The sequence below is a fragment of the Monodon monoceros genome, unplaced genomic scaffold (assembly GCF_005190385.1).
Source record: "Monodon monoceros isolate NGI ecotype Baffin Bay Population unplaced genomic scaffold, NGI_Narwhal_1 Super_Scaffold_3, whole genome shotgun sequence".
Lineage (NCBI taxonomy): Eukaryota > Metazoa > Chordata > Mammalia > Artiodactyla > Monodontidae > Monodon > Monodon monoceros.
Window position 1 is genome coordinate 82592415 of NW_021703780.1, and position 21034 is coordinate 82613448.

General features: G+C 38.1%; 1 protein-coding gene across 2 annotated transcripts in view; it reads right to left on the reverse strand.

The window, feature by feature from the left end:
- The window catches only part of MDFIC2 (MyoD family inhibitor domain containing 2), a 98644-nt gene extending 86199 nt beyond the window's left edge, over nucleotides 1–12445 (reverse strand). For both annotated transcript variants that reach the window (XM_029244439.1, XM_029244438.1), the window contains exon 1: nucleotides 12358–12445. In XM_029244439.1, coding sequence (XP_029100272.1) covers nucleotides 12358–12445 — 88 coding nt within the window. The remainder of the gene's footprint in view (nucleotides 1–12357) is intronic.
- Between the last annotated feature and the right edge of the window lie 8589 nt (nucleotides 12446–21034).

Sequence of the window (21034 nt, forward strand, 5' to 3'; positions counted from 1 at the left end):
CTTCTCTTTGTCCTAGAACTTTCCAAATATGCTCTTCAGCCTAGTATTAACAGTCCTTCATGATAGAGCCAGTGTTTATTTCCTACTGTCACATACATACCCTTTACCCAGGAAAACATAACAACTGTTCTCTGAACACCCCAGACTTCTCTGTCTCCACTTTAGACCATAGGATTCCATCAGTTTGTAATGCTACTGCCTACTCTAGTTATGATTTATAGCCCAGCCACATCCCCGATTTTTCTGAATTGTAGATGTGTTCTTTCTTATATCATATATCACTTCTGAATATCATATCATCTTTGGAATTTACTTACGTATTCTTTCATTTATTCATATCATTTTTGAGCATCTGCTCTGTTCCAGGGGCTATCTGGATGCTCTAATATAGAAGTAAGTAAGCTGGATACGCCCATGCCCTTGAGCAATTAGCAATCTAATACTTAACATTTCTGCTTTATTAAATCTGGTGGCTTATGGTGAAGTTTCCTTAACTACTGCCGGCCTCTGCAATATCACATATACACTGATTGTGGGCACCTAGAGTGTTATTTATGTCTGATTCTCTCCTAAGAAGCTACTGTGTTGTCTTACAAAGAGAAGAAAGTCAATAAATGTATTGTTAGAAGGCCAGAGAGAAGGATGGAATAAAATATTTTGTTCCATATACATATGTGTTATATATAACTATGTATATTATATGTATGTAATACATAATAATATATATAATTTTTAACCATGTAACTTTTCCCTGTTCAGGGTTTTTACAAATTAAATTCGATTTCCAATTAGCATTGTTAACCTGTGAAGTGAGGAGAACAAGTTACTTCTCCTAGCTGCTAGGGGACTACAAGACAAGACTTATGTCCTTAAGTAAAACTGAAGCAACGAGTACATTCTTCTATTAGAGAGGAAGTGATGAATTGAGTTTAGAACTCAGACTTGGTAATTTGTCCTAGAATCCAGAGGCCTGAGGGTAGCTTCTTAATTAATGGTTGTTGGCCTACAGAATTTAGAGGTTTAACAGTATATTGGACACCCCAGTGTATTCATGACCTATGAATATATTTTGCCTCCAAATTGTGTTGTTATTTTTTTTTTTAAAAGTCCTTAATGCAGTTTTCCCTCTTCACTAAATAAGTCATTCACATTAGAATTTCCCCTGGAAAAATGAACTCCCTTACTATTTATTAAGTATCTTTATCTCTTCATGTTATAGTTTTTCCTCATTTTAAAATATGGACATCAGTTGTTTTTCTTTTCTTTTTTCTTTTAAGAAAAAGGGCTGGGTAATAAATTAAAGAATATTTACAAAAAGTTCTTTTCTTTTAAGAGACTATGTAAGAAATCTAAGTTAATGTTTTTAAATGAATCCTGTTTTCAAGGGAATCTTTAGTGCAGTTGTTTTAGCCGAAATCTGCTAAATCCATTAAAAATATAGCAAACCAACAAGCTCTGTTTTAATCTTAAGAGAAATCTTTATCTAAGGAATTAGGTATACCCGTATGGTTTGGTGTGTGAGAGATTGATACTGAAAAGTTCCATCCAAATTGGTTGTGCACATTGTACTATATTTCATATAAAGTTGAAAAGCTTGCTCTTGTCTGAATCCTCTGGCACACAGGATGTGTTGTTGATATTTTGTTTCTCCAACTGAATTATAAGTTCCTTGGGCACAAGAATCATGACATATTACTTGTGTTAAGTCTTTGAGTTTCAGGAAATCAAAACATTTGTTGATTTGGTTTACTTAATTGTATATTATTTTATAAAACAAATGCCTCTTTTATGGTATGAATACTTTGTCTTATCAATCTGAGTTTTCATATAGTGGTCTAAGAAATTAGTTTTAAGACACATGTATAGAGTGGAATCTTTCTTTTTTTTGTTGAATGTAGATGGAATATAATTTTTGATGAATTTTTTCTTCAGAAGAGTTTATTTATAGAAACTTTACATATTTTAATGAAATTTACATTCAGGATGTTTTAGTGTTGACATATATCTTTTGTCAACTCTGGGAGAAATTTGGTTTCCAATCTATAATACTGAATATTCTAAATATAATAAAGAAAATAAAATCAGCAAATGAAGGAGCTAAAATGCAGATTTTCCTCTCCTATTGTCAGTTGTTTGAGATTAGACATTATGAAGCACCTTTCTTACCTTCTGCAAGGTAGCTGTTTCTTTTCAAGTCCATAGTAGTGTGGAAATTCAGCTCAAGAGGAGAAATTGTCTGATGTCTTATTTAATACTACACCTCTAGGAGTTATCCCTTCTCTTTTTTCTGGAAGTTATACGCTGGCAAAACTACTGTCATTGCCCTTGCTTTTTGTCTTTGCTGCGCATTTACATTTCGACAGGCTTAAATAATGGCTAAAATGGTTGAAGTGATTTATGTCTGCAGACTGATGTCTTCATTTCCTCTCTTCACATTCCTTTTTGTACTAATGGTCTGGTGCACACCTAGCGCAGGTACGTTTTATTAGAGAGTGTATTCCCTCTAAATGCTGTTCCTGAGCTGAAAGAAATGGGCCATAATCATATAAAAATAAAGTATCTCTTTGTGGAATTTACAAGAAATGGAATATCCTTATTCCTGAGCCATAGAACATAGGGGACTTTTCCTCTCCCTATAAGATTGCTCTTTATACTAATGTTGATTAAGTGAATCACACCAACAGCTGTTGTGACATAGAGGAAAAGGAGTCTCCTGAAAAATCTCAGTTGAAACAAGTAAATCTCTTGAACTTTCTAGTTAGCTACAACCTTCATTTTCCTGTTGAGACAGGAAAGATTGGTTCAGTTTCTACAGATGGCTTCACTCCTAGTTCATAAAATTGCAGTTAATAATGGTGAGCTAAGATCATTCTGGATTTGATGTACTGCCCTATCATCATTGAAAGAGAGTGTTTAAATCTGCTATTTAATAACTTATAGGGACTTTGCACTGATTAATTCATCTGGTTATAGTCTCAAGGCTGACATGGCATCTTGTAGGCCTTCCATTCCATTGGGATCAACATCATCATTTTGTAAGAAATGAACTTACCACTTTATAGGCTTAGTTGGAAAGAAATTTCAACCGTCAGCTGTAGGATGTGCCATGTGAATTTAATTTGTTGACCTATGAGAACACAGATCTCATCTTTTACTGGACTTTCTCAACATAAAATAAGGTTATCAGAGAAACAAAATGATTCTGACTTTTGAACTTCGGTAGAAGGCCAATACATTTAAAGTAAATACTCTCCTTCCTGAAATGTTCAGTGTTCCATCAGCAGCACATGTCAGGTTCTTAAGAAAATATTATCCCTGTGGAGCAAAGCACTGAAAATCGTGGGTACTGTCTCTTAGAGTAGACATTATTTGGAAGCCACACAGCATCTGTTCTCCTTTCATTCTGGTGCTAGCATACTGAAGTTCATCTGAAGAAGCATCTCTCCCCCATTACGCGTAGCCTTGTGGTGCTGTCAGTCACGGTTTCCTGCCCTGCCTAGCCAGGATGGGGACTCATGGACAAATCTGTTGAGCTTTCTTCCTTGAGATTTGGAGTCTCGAGTACAGGGGGATGAGAGGACAGAAAAAGTGTGTGGAGCTAATGTTTTAGGAATGGTGACCTGAATGTATCGTTAAATCTTGCTATCTGGATCACCAGAGCTAGATTACTTCCTGTCCATCCTGGACCTGAATTTTCCTTGTAGACTGCAAACTGACTCCCAGCCTTCCAATAAATACCACTTTTCATTAATTTAACTAGAAAAATTATCTATTACTTTCCTCTCAAAAACTATGTGATGATTAATTTTATGTGTCAACTTGGCTGGGCTAAGGGATATCCAGGGAGCTGGTAGAACATTATTTATGGGTGTGTACATGAAGTTATTTCAGGGAGTAGATTGGCCCTTGAATTGATAGTCTGATTAGAGAAAATCTCTTTCCAGAGTGGGTTAAGGGATAAGTAGAACAAAAAGAAAGAGGAAGGGCATATTTTCTGTCTCCACTGGAGCTAGGACATCCATCTCCTGCCCTTGGACATCTGCACCCGTAGTTCTCTGAACTTCTTACTTGGACCAGGATTTACACCACTGGCTCTCAGAACTTGGGGCTTGGCCTGGAACTACTCCCACCTGCTTTCCTGAGCCTCCAGCTTCCAGACAGCAGATCGTGGGACTGCTCAGCCTCCATAATTGTATAAACAAGTGCCTCATAATAAATCCTTTATTATCTATCTATCCATCCATTCATCTTTCTTCTGTCTATCTATCAACCTATCCTATTGGTTCTGATTCTCTGGAGAACTAATACAAACTATTAAAGCTTCATTTTATCATTGTTAGATCTTGAAAGTAGTATGTTATCCTTTCATAGTCCTTTACCTAATTCTTTTTTGAGAATAAAATGCAGTGGGTTATATTTTACTACAAGATAAAATATATCTCTAGTAGGCATTTCCAGGGTAAAGAGTTCATTGGAATCCAAGATGCTGACTGACCAAGGTCTCTGAAAGGCTTGAGGCTCGGTTCCTGGGCAAACTCCCCACACTCATCAAACGCCAACCTTCCTTTGGGTCAAGATGCTCCAGCCCTTCTTGTTTTTGTTCACTTCATGGAACATCACATGTTCTTTCCTGCCTTGAAAGAAATTGTGTTTCTACTTGAAATTGTATCTCATTTCCTGTGCTCTCCCATCGGTAGATGCTTTCTCAATCTTCGGGTCTAAAGCAAAATCTCTAGCCAGCTTTCCCTGTCAGCGTTACTTAAACTGGGCACTGATCTCATATATCCTCTTGCCCAATTGATAATCTTCATGGGGATTATCTTCAGCATTTCACACTTAACTTGACCCACCCAGATCTTCTGATTCTCCCATCTCCAGCCAGTTTTTCTCTTATTCTTCATGCAGCATTACCATCATGCAGTGTCTCAAGCCAGGAGTCAGCCTTGCCTCCTTTCTTTCTGTCGGCCCACACCAGGGCACCAGCCAGTTCAGTTGGCTCTACCTCCAAAATAGGTCCCGAATCCTATTCTACCTCTCTCACCTTCACAGTTTTATCCTATCCCACTTACCATCTTTTTCTTGGTTAACTGCAGTGTCTTCTGTTTTATTTCCGAGTACACTCTTTACCACATCCAATATAAATGAGTCCTTTTATTCCCCTGCTTAGAATCTGCAGTGGCTTCTAATTCAAATTAAGGAAAAACACCTGAATTCCTGACTGCAACCAGCAAGGTTCTACATTATTTGCAACTTGAGCCCTTTTTTTTTTCCCTTTCCCTTCCTTACTCCCTCATTTCCTTTTTTTCTTCCTTCCCTTTCTTCCTCCTTCCTTCCTTCCCACCCAGCCATTCTGAGCCACACTATCTTTAAACAGGATCTTTTTCCTGTTGGAATGCTCTTCCCAGATTTTTGCACAGCTGGCTTCTTCTTGTCATTTAAGTCTCCACTCAAATCTCTCTCCTTCAGAACTTCTCTGACCACTGATTCTCAAGGACAGTTCCCCACACCAATTTCTATCACATCATCTTGTTTTAAAGCTTCAAAACAATTACCCTGTGAAATTATCTTGTGCTTATTTTACTTCTTTATATGACTTACAAGGACATATTTTCACGTATAATTTCTCCTTTCAGCTCTGGTTAAAAACAGCGCAACATTCTATTTGACTATTACCTTCTCCTTACCTGTATTTTGGTTGTTAGGTAACACATTTTCACAAGTTCATGGAGACCTCAGAAACAAGAGCTAATGATTCTGTTTCCTGTGTGTACATAGTAAAAGGAAACTAAGATATGCTATTGGTGGAAATTAACAATTTAAAATAGGTGTTAATGTGGCTTAATTTTTAAGCTAGACACAAAAAAGTAGCCCTTCTAAAAATGAAAATTATCTGAATGAGCGAATTAGCATGGATTAATATTTAGTCATTATAATAAAGCACTGAAATACATGAGTTCCTTGAGGGCAAAACCTGTGGCGTTTTCATTTTTTTGACATCTTTGTTTCTTCGCCTAATATGTTATCTGTGAGTTCAAGAGGAGCCTCATCAAATGCTTGTGGAATTGTATAAAGTATGCATTTTGGAATTGTCTTAATGCTCAAGATCTGAAATTATTTTTCTGAGCAAATGAAGTGAACTGTCTTCACTTGGAATTAAGGGAAGTTGAGTGAATTTATGAATGTCAGTAAATGTAAGATTTATACTTTCTCTATCTCATTTGCAAACAAACCTTAATCAAGAATGAACTGGGGGCTTCCCTGGTGGCGCAGTGGTTGAGGGTCCGCCTGCTGATGCAGGGGACGCGGGTTTTCGTGCCCCGGTCCGGGAAGATCCCACATGCCGCGGAGCGGCTGGGCCCGTGAGCCATGGCTGCTGAGGCTGTGCGTCCGGAGCCTGTTGCTCCGCGGCGGGAGAGGCCACAGCAGTGGGAGGCCCACGTACCGCAAAAAAAAATTTAAAAAAAGAATGAGCTGGGATTTTTGTGTTATGGATTTGAGGTTTTGCATTATATTGAGAAGGAAATTTGTGTAACATGGCTTTTTGGACCTCTCGGATGTTTTCCAGTATCTTGGAATATTAGTCTCTGATACTCCTGAATTTTGTTTAAATAATAACCACTGTATTCAAGATGCCGACTCATTGGTGACTTGACTCCTCTACATCAATACTAAATAAGTTTAGGGAAGTTTCCTTTAAAATATCTCTAAATAATAATTTTGAAATCACCAAAGACGGTAGTCACCATGTGACTGCTTACAGAAAAGGATCTGTAGTTTGTTCAGAGTTACTACAGAATTCTCATCTCCCAGGTTCTTTTCTTCCTGGCATGTTTGGAAAGTGAGAGAAAGCTTATTCATTGCCCTCTCCCTGTGCCCACCCCCTGGCCATTTTTTAAAAATCAAGTATTCTCTATAATATGAATTTTCCCTCTGGGGCCCACCCAGTGTAGCAGGTATGGGACCGAGTCAGCATCAGGTTAGAAGATTATAAAACTATGCTTCATACATTGAGGGCACACTTGTAACTTGGGATAATTTTATTCTTCCCTCTATTTATTACACTCATAAAGAGACTGCTCCACTAAAACCGTTACAGAGAGCTAGTCTTCTGAAGGGCAAACAGTTTTATTTCTATCTTCTTAACTTCACATTTTTTAGGTCACACCATTGTTTTGACTTTGTGTGTATATATATATATATTTATGGAAAATCAGTTTTTAGGAAATTGTACTAGATTTTGTTAAGAGATACAAGCTCTTAGAACAGAAGTTACACACTGGTAGCCCATGGGCTGAAATAGACTCACAGAACCTGGCTTCATTTGTTCTGCATGGCTCTTTCTTGAAAGTGTTGTTTGTTGTTGTCAATTGTTATTATTTAACCTTTAGAAATCAGGAGATTTCATATAGAAATCCACTTTCTCCTGAAAATTCAGGAGACACTCTAAGAAATCGTGTGCAGCTCAAACACTGGTGATGCTGTGATTTTTAAACTGCAAATGGCAACAATTTAAAAGCTTCCATCCCTTCATTCTGATGTTTCTCTTCCCCATCAAATAGTATAAGGAGCGGGCACTGAAATGCTTACCCAGAATGCTCCCTGGTTTAATGGGGTGTTACATGCCATCTTACTCCACCTGTAATTCCCCCCCCACCCCCAGTTTCTATGTTATATCAGTTTTTCCTTTGTAACCTTTTTCACGTTTGGGCCTATTTTCTTCTCCTTGTTATGACTTTCATGCTGGTCGTGTTGTCCTCACTTCAGGGCTACTGAATGCATTGCTGTCTTAGCCATCAACATCCCCCTTGCCTTAAAGTTTCCTCTGCCTGCCTCATCCCACTTTGCACTCCAGTTACAGATTTAAATGACGCTTCAGTATATTAGTCCCTGACCTCAGACCTGCAGTGACAACTTGGAACCCATGTCCAACTAACTACTTAACTTATAGTTGGAACTCAGTCTTTCTGTCCTCCTTGTTTTGTGTTAATCCATATACAGGTAACTGGCCCAAATGCCCATTTCCCTAGCGCCAAAGCGGGCATCATGCAGCCTGTGATTTGCACCCAGCATTACTCCTCTTCACCTGTGCAAATAGAGGATGACCACCTTCAAGACTGGCCTTTCTAGACCACTTTGGTGCACAGTTACACAGTACATCTTGCCTGGTGCATATTTCACAATCATATTTTGTTTCTCTGATTGTCTTAAAACAGGGTTTCCCCAAGTATGGTCCCTGAACATGTTACTTCATGTTAACTTGCTCTTAAGCATTTATTTCTGGCCTCCACCTATATCCTCCTGAATTCCTTAAGTTGGGACCCAGGAATTTGATCAATCTAAAGTTTGAGAAGTCAGGAATTTAAAGGCAAGATGACGAATAATGGTACAAGATTGCCAGGTAGTTTGATAGAAGGTAAAATAGGATTCAGTTAACTTGACTCCGAGTGCATTTTCAGGTTTGTTGGTGTGTTTCTTAAACGCTGTTTACCCTAATTGTTAATAAAAGCTCTGGATGTTGCTTTAAGCAGCTCTTTGGCACCATTGCCGAGGCCATCAGGCCCATGGTCCATAGGAGAGAAAGTAGACGGCAAATAAGAACCTCTTCACCTTTCAGGGGAAAGCAGGACAATTAGATAAAATTCCTGAGTGCAGGACTGTGTTTCTGTCCTTCTTTCATTTTTTAAAATTGTTCTCTGTTATGCTCATGCCTTGTCTCCAGTGATACCGCTGTTAATAAATGTTGACTCGAATTGGATAAGTTGACTGAATGTTTGAAGATGAGAAGTTAGAGTATCAGTACTCAGGTTGGCAGTGATGGTGCTAACTCCTGTTGGTCCCATGCTCACTCTGAGGTCAGGTGCTGTGCTCAGTGGTTTATGTAGATTATGCCAGTGAGTGCTTGCTGCAACCCTAATAGGGCAGTGCTGTGATTCCCTATGTTTTAAACGTGGCCAGTACTAGCTGGAATTGCAGAGGGAGGCAAGAGGCACTGTGATGGGAGAAGCAATTACTTTTGCTATTCATGAAAAAAACTTTTGAACCACTTTCAAGTCTCTTCAGTCAGTCCTCCCTATCTGTGGGTTCTGCAACTGTGGGTACAGGGGGCTGACTGTACCATGCCATTTTGTGTAAGAGACTTGAGCATCCTTGGATTTTGGTATCTGCAAAAGGTCCTGGAACCAATCCTCCTGCAGATACCGAGGGATGACTGTATTTCTTTTTCTTTTTTAAGGGGGATGGGGTTTGATAAATTTCAAATACTGATAACTGTTGGAGAAGGCATTGTGACAAAGTGGTTTAAGGCAAAGAACAGAATTTGGAAGATTTGGGTTCAAGGTTCAGTTTGCCACTTAACAGCTCTGTCAGTTTGAGCAAGATCTAGTTTCTCTGAGCCCCGGTCTTTTAATCTGTAAAATGAGACAATACTACTGCACACCAAATGGTTGTAGGGACCACGGGAAGGAATTTATATGAAATGCTGTGAGAGAAACAGTGGCAGGAAATGACTGAAGTGTCAAGAAGGACCTCCGTGTTTGCTGTCCATGCTGAACTTTGGCTGAACACTCAAAAATAAAGCTGCTGAGCAGTTGCTGAATTGCCAAAAGGAAACAATAATGCTGAGAACTGGACTTTCTTTGGACCAAGGAAACCCTACCTTTCCCTAGTAAGGGATGAGACGTGCTTGATAACCCAGTTGTATATATGGAACATATTTACCCTCCAATCCAAATCTTTGGTAAACAACTTGTCTAAGCCTGCATGAACTTCCTCCTCTTTTCCATAAAACCCCCTGCCCGTTTTCCTCTGTTGAGACACTATTCTGGGTTCCTCCGGAACCTGTGATTCCCCAAATTGCAATTCTAAGATCCCAAATAAACTGCCTCTTTGCGTCTTTATAGAGGTCCTTTCTGTTGACAAAGCTATTAAAATATACAGCGCCGGTACTAGTGCACATTGTTCCAAGTGTGAACCAGGATCTCAGAAAAAACATTGTATTATTTTGAATCATGCTTTAAAGAGGAAAAAAAGACACAAAAGTAATGAGATCTCTCTCCCATAATTTCGCAAAGTAGGTGTTATAGTCCTTGGCTGAGGAATCTGAAGCTCAGAGAGGTTAAGCAACATGGCACAGCCAAACAGCTAGTAAACAGCCGAGCTGAAATTTTAAACCTTCACCTGCCTGACTTTAAATCCTCTGCTCTTTCCATTGCACCAGGTTGCTTTAAAAAGAAAAAAAGGGCTTCCCTGGTGGCGCAGTGGTTGAGAGTCTGTCTGCCGATGCAGGGGACACGGGTTCGTGCCCTGGTCCGGGAAGATCCCACGTTCCGCGGAGCGGCTGGGCCCGTGAGCCATGGCCGTTGAGCCTGCGCATCCGGAGCCTGTGCTCCACAACGGGAGAGGCCACAACAGTGAGAGGCCCGCGTACCGCAAAAAAAAAGAAAAAAAAGCCAACATAGATCCTTTTTCTTAACATTAAAACAAACAAAAAAAGACATTTATGTTCAAAAACTCACTCATCCTGGTAATTCCCAATTAAGATGTTGTCATCTTGCATCTGGCTGGAATCCCTTTTATGATACAGTAAACATAATTTGAGTGTAGCTTAAGTGAAGTGTCCAAATGGGCTAAAACAGGTCACCTAGGAAGTTAGATTTTGTAGATTATAAAAATTTAATCCTAAATTGTACTTAATGGAGACAATTTTTTAAAATGGAAATTCTTCAGGAAGCAAATGACTGGTATATCAATTTTTGTCATTATTTCTCTGTGAGACATCTATAGCATGGGCAATTGAAGCAAAAGAAATAAGATAAACTACACTCTAAGTCACAGTGAAGAACTTCTCTGTCTTTGCGGGCTTGGTCTTCTCAAGAAAAACACAGAGGGATCTTTGGCCTGAGTTCAGTTTTTTTACTTCTATATTGTTTTTTTAAAGATTCTATTTAAAAGATTGTTTAATAAAAAGAAGTTAGAGAATTTCTTAGCTCTGTGGCTTTTTGAAGGGAATGATTCTGAGAATACATGTCTGTACCCACTTTTATCCTGAAATAAAGTCTTCACTGGAGATGAGTTCCAGCTATTAAATTTGATTATGGGGCCCTGGGGCAGAAGGGTAATCTTTTTTTTAAAAAAGTGAACAGTTGAAAAATGAGGATGGGGGTGAAGCAGGATTAAGAATAAGAGTGGATAGAAGAGTACGTGTGAAGGTGGAGGTGTTGATTTAAACACTTTAGGAAAACTTTCTGAGCACAGATCATGTCCTGACAAGTAACTTAAACATCTTTTCTATGAAACAGTGTGTAAGGTGGTAGTTCAGTTTATATGCTATGGAGTCACATAGGCTGGGATCAAATCCCCGCTCTGTTACTTCCTAATTTTGTAATTTTAGGCAATTTACTTAAACTCTTTGAGACTCTATTTTCTTACCTGAATATTAGCAGCGATTAATGCTTCCTAGGTTGTTGTGATGATTCAGCATAATCACTAATGCACATTGTCATCATGTTTGATGTCATGATTATTATTATTATTATTGGTGTTGTAGAACTTACTTGACATATATATTAAAGTCTCCTGTGACCTTAGAAAACAATTTTGAGGCATGGCAACTACTTAAGAGCCGTCTTTTAACAACAGAGTAGATTCAGGAAATGAAGTAAAAGACACAACTTATCTATTTAGATAGAATATCAAGTTGGTTTCCTTTTAAAGATGTTCATAAAAAGATTAAAGACATTAAAGATGTTCATAAAAAGAAAAGATTATGAAACCAAACCTTCTAGTAAATAATCATGAGTTTACACGAATTTTAGAAAGTGCACATATTTGTACTTCTCCTAGGAGGACATATCGATTTGTGTGTGTATTTCAAGCCAGCATCTTAAGCACGGCGTGCTTGTGGCTGACACTGCTCTCCCGGGGGAAGGTGGCTTCTGTAATTGCAGTGAATGGTGATTCTATTTGTAGACATGACTTCCTACAGCCTGCACTCCTTTCTGTGATTATTATTTAAAAAATACTTGTGCTCAAATTATTTCATCTTCCTGGCTACAAGGGAGAAAATTCTCCAGCACAACAAGAACCTCACAGGTAACGTGTATTTGAATTGAAAATGTATATCCTCTTACCCATAAAGTCATCTGAGTGACCTCTGCAGTCTAAGGAATACAAAAAGCATTTCAATACTAAACACCCTCAAACTACCACTTAGGCCAAAAAAAGAAAGAAAGAAAATCAGAAGTATTAACGTCATTTGAAATGCTGGGACATTTTTCTTCTTTCTTCCACACTCTTTTTTGCTTATAAACAAAAGCACAATTCTCACATTGATAGAAAATCAACAGCAAGAGGACTTACCTTCCTTCAACCAAGAAATGTTATTTTTGTCATTTTCAAAATGCTCGGCTGTTCTGACTTTTATCTTTTCCAGCTCAGTTTCTGACATCTAAGTGGAAACAGAATTGGTTATATAAAAAATTCATTAAGAACCCAAATTTATAACATGGAGCCTTATATTTAGAGACGACTCTCATATTATAGGAACATTTTATCTCTGTAGTTTTTCAGCTCCCTGTCTAACGTTAAGTCTTACATTTTATCCATGTATAGTATTTTACAACACTGACATTGAAAACGAAACTTTAGATGATATTTCACTTTTCAGCAGTCAAGCTTGCTGTAAGCTCTGATTTCTGAATACGAAAGAAAAACAGATGAACAAGTAGCCCCAGATTTGTCAAAACCCAAACATTCAGTGGCTGTTTTAATGCATTTCTTAATAGCCTAGAGAAAAGCATGCTGCAAAGTGACATGCAAAGCTAGAAAGACTAATAAACACCAAAGGACTTTTCAGCAATGTGCTGGGTAGAATGAGAACCTTATGACCTCAGCCAGGCCAAGCTGAGCTTCCTGAAGGTGTTGAGACCTATTAGGTATTCTCAGGACATTGCACTTGACTTCCTCCATGGCTTGGTTGCAGTGAGCTAGGATGCCCCACTTGCATCAGCACCTCGATGTACTTACCTGTTTGTTCCTAAGGGAGGAGGCCCAAGGCGTGGGACGGGGGAGCAGCGTGCCGATGCTCTGGGCAGCCTCCCTTCTTGTCTCTCAATGTCCAGCATTCCTCTGCCCTGCCAGAAGTGAGTGAAGAAGCAAATACGCTCCCTCCCTGGGTGGTGCTAGATTTGTATTGCTGCCAGAAGCATCCAACTTGCGGCTGAGAGGGTTTTTTTTTTAAGGTAATGTAAAGCCTGTGGTTCAAAACAATAAAAACCTTCTCCAGGCCAGCACTTATTTAAAATGACACTCTGCAAAACAGGGTGAGAAGAATGAACTCTTTTCAAATGGACGGAGTTTCTCCAGTCTCCTTCTTTCCACACCCGCCATTCATCACTTACAGTTAATATTAAGGATGTAGAAAGAAGAGATTGAAAAATATACGTAGGCTATTTGGGTTAAAAGAAAAGGAAGAGAAACCTCTCAGGGTTTATTTTCTAGAAGTTCACCCTGCAGCTGCTGTTTCAAAAGGCGTTTTTCTAACGTTTTATAGACAACAAGAAAACATTTCACGTTCTTTTGAGAGTCTGCAGGTATTCCCAAAAGAATTTGGAATCACATTCCAAAGAGGATTTGTCATTAGATTCTTAGGCAAAGATAGTACTGTTTTCAACAGAAGGTTAACAGCAGAGAGCATAACCCATAACCCTTAGGAATGCATGATAATAAATAGTCCAACATTCCTAAATGTTGTTTTTTATTTTATTTTATTTTTATTGGAGTACAGTTGCTTTACAATGTTGTGTTAGTTTCTACTGTAAAGCCAAGTGAATCAGCTATACCTATACACATATCCCCTCTTTTCATCATAAAAAATAATCTTTATTTTTTTAACCTGAAGTGTTCTGCCTCCTCCAATGTCTTTACCCGGAAACTGTCTGTTATCTGATCGACTTGTATCCATTTCACCTCTTTTCCCAACTTCATTCCTTCTTCTACTTTGCTCCCAGTTTCGCGTGAAAGTTGACGGATCAACGTAGTTTTTAAAAACAATAAAACTGGGAGCAAAAGATAAATTTCAGATTCCTTAAATAGCCAAGGAAGACCTTGACTGGTCAGAATCTATAACATCATTTTCAAACTGTGGCTTAAAGTTTTAAGATTTCTCCGAGGTGCCTATCCTTTCCCTTTAACCTAATTGCAATGCTGCTGTTCTTGAACTCACCTGCTTTTGTTATGAACGTTTCAGAATGTTGCCTCAGAATCCCACCTCCACTCCCATCTTGAAGCCTTCTTAATGTCTAGAAACAATCATTCCCTTATCTGATCCCCCTTGGGACTCCTGGCATCATCATCTCCATTGTGGTCTTCTGTAAACCTGTCTTATCTTCCTGGCAAGGTTAGAAACACCTCCACCCCAACCCCCCAGGGCTCTACCTCTGTCTCTGCATTTTATGCATCTTGCTCAGTGTAAGACATGATCACCTACAGATTAACAATGGTTGGATAAACAAAACCAGTATATCAAAAACCCGTGGTGTTTTCCTTGTCCCAAAGTCATAGGCAACACCTGATTACGATGTTTCCTTAGGTTGTCTCTTTTCTCTAGTTATAGCACTTTATGTCCCTTCATCATAAATTGGAGACTTAATCTAATGCCCTTAAGAGTTCGGGCATTGTCCTTTGGAAAAGCAAATTATCTAAATTTTATGTATTCCTGGGGTCAGGAAGATGTTTGGCAAATGACAATCACAGTGATCTTAAAACAATAGAGACATCATCGGAGCTAAAGAAACCTAAGATGCAAACACTGTCCAGATGAGAAGAAGTGGTCAAGTGTTCAGGCGAGAATGAGTGAGCCGGAACACTGCTGATCATATTATTCCTCCTAGTTTATTTTCAGTTGTATTTTAATCATAGACCATATGAGTATCCATGTTATTCCTCAACAGAAACTATTTTTTTAAGATTCAAAATGGTTTTAGTTCTCTGTAAGTTTACAAATTGTATAACCTGTTCTTCCATGCAATTTCTAAGGCAGAGAATCCATTCCTACCTTGAGTGTGTGAGGATGAAGCCTCTCCTTGGATTCTGTGATTATGTTTACATATTTTATTTATGTTCAACTAAACTAGTTTCTAATTATCTGTCCCCAGAGCAACGTATAACTCAAATCCTGTCCACATTTCTTACTTTGGAGGTTATGGTTTACTCTTGATTTTTCTTGATTTATGCTTTGATTTTTCTTGATTTATACATAGTTTTCCACTTGCTTTATACATATTTTTCTACTTGTTTTACTTTTGAAATTACTGTGATACACTTATTTGTATTTGTTAAGTAAATTGCAAACTTTAAAATCCTTTAGAAGAATAGTTCTGAGGGAATTTTTATGAAGATAACATTCATTTCTAATTTGGAAATATTATCCAGTTTTGACTGATATATTTTATTTTCATTTTATTTATTTTTTTTACATCTTTATTGGAGTATAATTGCTTTACAATGTTGTGTTAGTTTCTGCTTTATAACAAAGTGAATCAGCTATACATATACCCCAATATCCCCTCCCTCTTGCATCTCCCTCCCACCCTCTCTATCCCACCCCTCTAGGTGGTCACAAAGCACCGAGCTGATCTCCCTGTGCTATGCACCTGCTTCCCACTAGCTATCTATTTTACGTTTGGTAGTGTATATATGTCCATGCCACTCTCTCACTTTGTCACAGCTTACCCTTCCCCCTCCCCGTGTCCTCAAGCCCATTCTCTAGAAGGTGTGTGTATTTATTCCCATCTTACCCCCAGGTTCTTCATGACCTTTTTTTTTTTTTTTTTTCTTAGATTCCATATATATATGTTAGCATATGGTATTTGTTTTTCTCTTTCTGACTTACTTCACTCTGTATAACAGACTCTAGGTCCATCCACCTCACTACAAATAACTCAATTTTGTTTCTTTTTATGGCTGAGTAATATTCCATTGTATATTTGTGCCACATCTTCTTTATCCATTCATCTGATGGTGGACACTTAGGTTGCTTCCATCTCCTGGCTATTGTAAATAGAGCTGCAATGAACATTTTGGTACATGACTCTTGTTGAATTATGGTTTTCTCAGGGTATATGCCCAGTAGTGGGATTGCTGGGTCATATGGTAGTTCTATTTGTAGTTTTTTAAGGAACCTCCATACTGTTCTCCATAGTGGCTGTACCAATTCACATTCCCACCAGCAGTGCGAGAGTGTTCCCTTTTCTCCACACCCTCTCCAGCATTTATTGTTTCTAGATTTTTTGATGATGGCCATTCTGACTGGTGTGAGATGATATGTAGTTTTGATTTGCGTTTCTCTAATGATTAATGATGTTGAGCATTCTTTCATGTGTTTGTTGGCAATCTGTATATCTTCTTTGGAGACTGACTGATATATTTTAAACATGTCCTAACAGTTAAAATTTTTCTGTTGTTCTATTTTATCATTTTTCTCTGCTTAGACTTTCACTGCCCTTTGATTTCACTTTTGCTCTTTGAATTGGCTTTTGTCTTGAAGAGTGGGTGACGTTATTTGAATTTTCTATATGGAATTTTTATTTTCATTTTGAAGATGCCATTTTTTGAAGTTAGACAACTCATTTTAAATTCCTTTCCTGTCCTTGTTTTAGCAATCATTTAAAATGAGAACCGTAGACATTAATAATCATGGTATTTGCATTTTTTCATCTACTTCATCAGGAAAGATGATAAAAGTAAGCATCAAGTACTTTATCCTGAACCAGTTGTATATCACTAGTGTCCCTGTTGGTTGGACATTGCAGTAAGGGTATTCCATACTGATGCCAACCTTTAAATCATTCATTCACCCACCTAGAGATGTACTTGGGTCACAGAATTCTCCATTTGGGTGATGGAGTCTGATTTGGACTGGGTTTTAGTCTCTTGAGCTAGACTGGGCCTTGGGATGAAAAAGGTAAACCACAGTGGATGATAGGAAGTAAAAAGGAGTTAAGTCCAGTGGGTCCCAGGCAGAGCAGACTTGGAAATAGATGGTCCAAAATAAAGCCCAGAAGTGACTGGCCAGCCTCAGAGGTCAGACTGGTCTGACTAAGCTCCAAGGAGAATAAACATGTTATTGAAAGGATCCCCTGTCCAAATTATGTTTGTTGTGCTCATTTCAAATAATGAGCTAAATAATCCAGACCCAGGAATGTGGTCTCCAGGCTCAAGTTTTCTTTTTAAATTCTTTTTTTGTTTTCTTTTCTAAAAGGAGATAATTTGAATTACCCATTTCCCTTTATTTTGACTCATGTAGCAGTAATAATTCCATTCCCTTTATTTTGACTCATGCAGCAGTATTTCTAGTTCCTAATCAAAATCCTATCCAGAAATAGAATCTTTAAGGGCACACTATCCAGCATAAAGCTATCTTTGCCAAAAAAAAAAAAAAAAAAATCCCTGCAAGATCGTCATATGTTTCATCTTCTTGTTTCTTTTAAAATAAAATTGAATGTGTGAAACTAGAGCCTTCTTTAACAAATAATTATGTGCTATCACATTAGTCTTTTGTGATTGTCTTTAAAATCATTGCATTGTCCCTTGCCATTGTTTGTATAACAGTGACATTATATGTATAATGCACAAAATGATATTAATCAGTGTGTAGAGAGGTCACCAACTTGGATTATTGGATTTGAGGACTCTTGTAGAGTACATCTTTCTGAAGGATTGGTGGATTGGGTCCAGATGGAAACGGTATAGGATGAGTGCTTACCCTTCAAAAGTATGTTTTCTCCTACAGAATGGAATCTCTATATTATTTAGTATAGTTAATGAAAAAGTTTTCAGTAGCCATTCTAATGACCAATGTATGCCATCACGTTTTTTTACATTTTAAAATTCTCTTTGAGATTATGTGGCCTTGATACAAAAATACACATGGAGTAAACAAACATTGGTCTAAAGTATCTGTGGTAAAGACAAATAAAACAAGAAGAAAATTCCTTATTTGTAACACAGGCTCTCCCAGCGGAAAGTTACAGCTAACAGCACAAGGCATACCAATTCAAGGATTTATTAGATGTTAGATCTCATCAGAAGTTTAGGTTTAAGAAATAACACTCAGGGATATAAAATGCATTAAGTTTTATCTGTGTTTCATGCCAAACCATTAAAAAAGCTGTTTACCTTGACCAAATTATTTTTATACCTTACAGAGTTTCTGTTACTGACATAGACCTTGGTTGGCACTGAGAAAAGATATAAGAATAAACGTGTGAATGACACTTGCTAGTGGGTTATGAAGATTTTTGTTTCCTCGGGATTACAGTATAAATCCTTTAATTTACTACTGTCCCATTAGTGTAAATATTGTTCCACTTCATGTTAAAAGTAGTAACTTTATAACTATATAATGCAATTAACACACTCACCTTTGTACTATTATTTCTATGTGCTGTACATTTACAAATGTTATAATCTGATGGGCAGTGTTCCTGTGTGTATGTGTGTGCATGTGTGTGTGAGTGTGTGTATTTAAAGAGTCAACTGTCTTTTAAATAAATTAGGAAAAGAAAAAATAGATATTTTAAAAAACGTTTACCCACACAGTTGCCATTTCTGGTTTTCTTCAATTCCTTCTAGTAGACCTGAATTTCCATTTGATTTCATTCCTCTTCAGCCTAAAGAACTTTCTTTACCATTTCTTGAAGTTCGGGTCTGCTGGTGACAAACTCTTTCAGCTTTTGTTTATCTAAAAATATCTTGAGTCCATTCTCCTTAGTAAAGGATATTTACCCTGAGTGTAGAATTCTTGTTTGCTAGTTTCCTTCTCTCCTTCCCTCGTCCTTTCCTCCCTTCCTCCCTCCCTCCCTTCCTCCCTCCCTCCATTTCTCCCTCCCTTCCTTCCTTCATTTTAATATCCTTCCTGTTATTGTACCCCTATATCTAACATGCCTTTTTCCCTGTCTGATCACTTTAATTTTATTTTTTAATCTTTGGTTTCCAACAGCTTGTCTATGATGTGTTTAGATGTAGTTTAAAAAAAAAAAGTTTTCTTCTTAGATTTTGCTGAGATTCTAGATTCTGCAAGTTGACGTTTTTCTCCAAGTTCAAGACATTTGGGGCCATCATTTCTTCAAATATGTTTTCTCTTCCCTTCTCTGTCTTCTCTTCCAACAGCATTCCAATTACACATGTGTTAGACCACTTAATATTTTCACAAAGGTCACAGAGGCTCGACTTATTTTTTCCCCAGCCTCTTGTCTCTCTTCTTCAGATTGAATAATCTTTGTAGAATTGCTTTTTTTTTTTTTGCGGTACGTGGGCCTCTCACTGTTGTGGCCTCTCTCCCGTTGCGGAGCACAGGCTCCGGACGCGCAGGCTCAGCGGCCATGGCTCACGGGCCCAGCCGCTCCGCGGCATGTGGGATCTTCCCGGACCGGGGCACGAACCCGTGTCCCCTGCATCGGCAGGCGGACTCTCAACCACTGCGCCACCAGGGAAGCCCTAGAATTGCTTTTGATGTCACTAGCCTCTTCTTCTATACTCCCCAATCTACTACTACTAAAGCAATCTTGTATATTTTTCATTTTAAACATACTTTAAGTTCCAGAATTTACATTATATTTGGTTCTTTCTAATAGTTCCTACTTTTTTGCTGATAATACTCATTTATTATCACCATTTTTTCCTTTAATTTCTTGATCATATTATTATAGCTAGCTTAAAGTCAGCATTTGGTAACCCCAACATTTGGATCTTCTATTGACTGCTTGCTGTCTTGGTTATTCAAATGGCTAATAATCTTTTATTGTATATTAAATACCTTGGATGATACATTATGGAGATTCTGGGCAACACCGCATTCTTTTAAAGGGTAATGAATTTTGTTCTAGCTAACAGTTAAACTACTGGTATATACTTTGGATCCTGTCAGGCTTGGTTTTATGTTTTGTTAGGGTTGAGTCAATTTCAGTTTTCTTCTTAGTCTTACGATGTAGCTCAGGCTAAAATATCTGGTTATTATGGCTGAAGCATGTCCTTTTTCAGGGCTCAGTTAAATGCCCAGGTGCTCAGTGAGATACCTCTAGTCTAGTTGGACCAGAGTGTGCTCTAACACTGTATTAACCCTCATACATGCATTCATTGCTCAGTCCCGCAGAAGCTAATTTTTGCAAGATACTTCAAGTCTCTTCCTATGCATGCACAACCCAGCCCCTAGCCAGGAATGCTAGGGTGAACTCTGCCCCTTACCTTCTTCGTGCAGCTCCCTCTTCTCCAGAACCCTGCACTGAACATTCTAGCCACTTCAATAGCCCAAACTCCGGTCTGTGCCTCTTCACTTCAACAACTTTGCTACTCTACTTTGGCCCCATCTGTTCAGTACTTGCACTTTGGTAGGGAAAGGGTTGCCAAGTCAAGAGCTGGAGCAAATATGTAGTTCGTCTTTTGTTTTTACCTACTCTCAAGAATTATCAGGTTTTATAACTATAAATGAAGACATGCAAGTCCAGTATCATTTATTCCATTGAGACCAAAAGTTAAAGAAATTTTGCACATTCCTTTATCCCTATCCTTCCAGTCAATCAGACATCAGAGACAGGTTTCAACATCCCCTGGTGTGGGGCAGATGAGTCTAGAACAAAGGGTGGCTCCTTTTTGAGATTCAAATTTCATTTTATTTTAAGTTCATAGAAGAATCAGTAGTTTTGAAAGCAAGTCCTTTTTATGATAAGTACCAAAGAACTGAGATCACATTTAAACCATAAATCATATGTTAGGTAAGACTACAAAATTGCTTTAAAGTTTAGTGTTTGAGCTAATCACCCCACCCAATTAAATTTTGACAAGTGAGTAGGAAGGGAATTTGAAGGGGATGTGTGACTGTGGTTTAGATGCTGGATGTTCGTTAAATAGGAATTTGGTGCATTATTGTTTTAGTTAATTCTTGAAAGATTGGGACAGTAGGATCCCTGGATAATCTGGGGATTACTAGGGCAGAATAGTTCTTTGCCCAGTTTCCTAGAAGTACCTTAGTAGTTTTCAA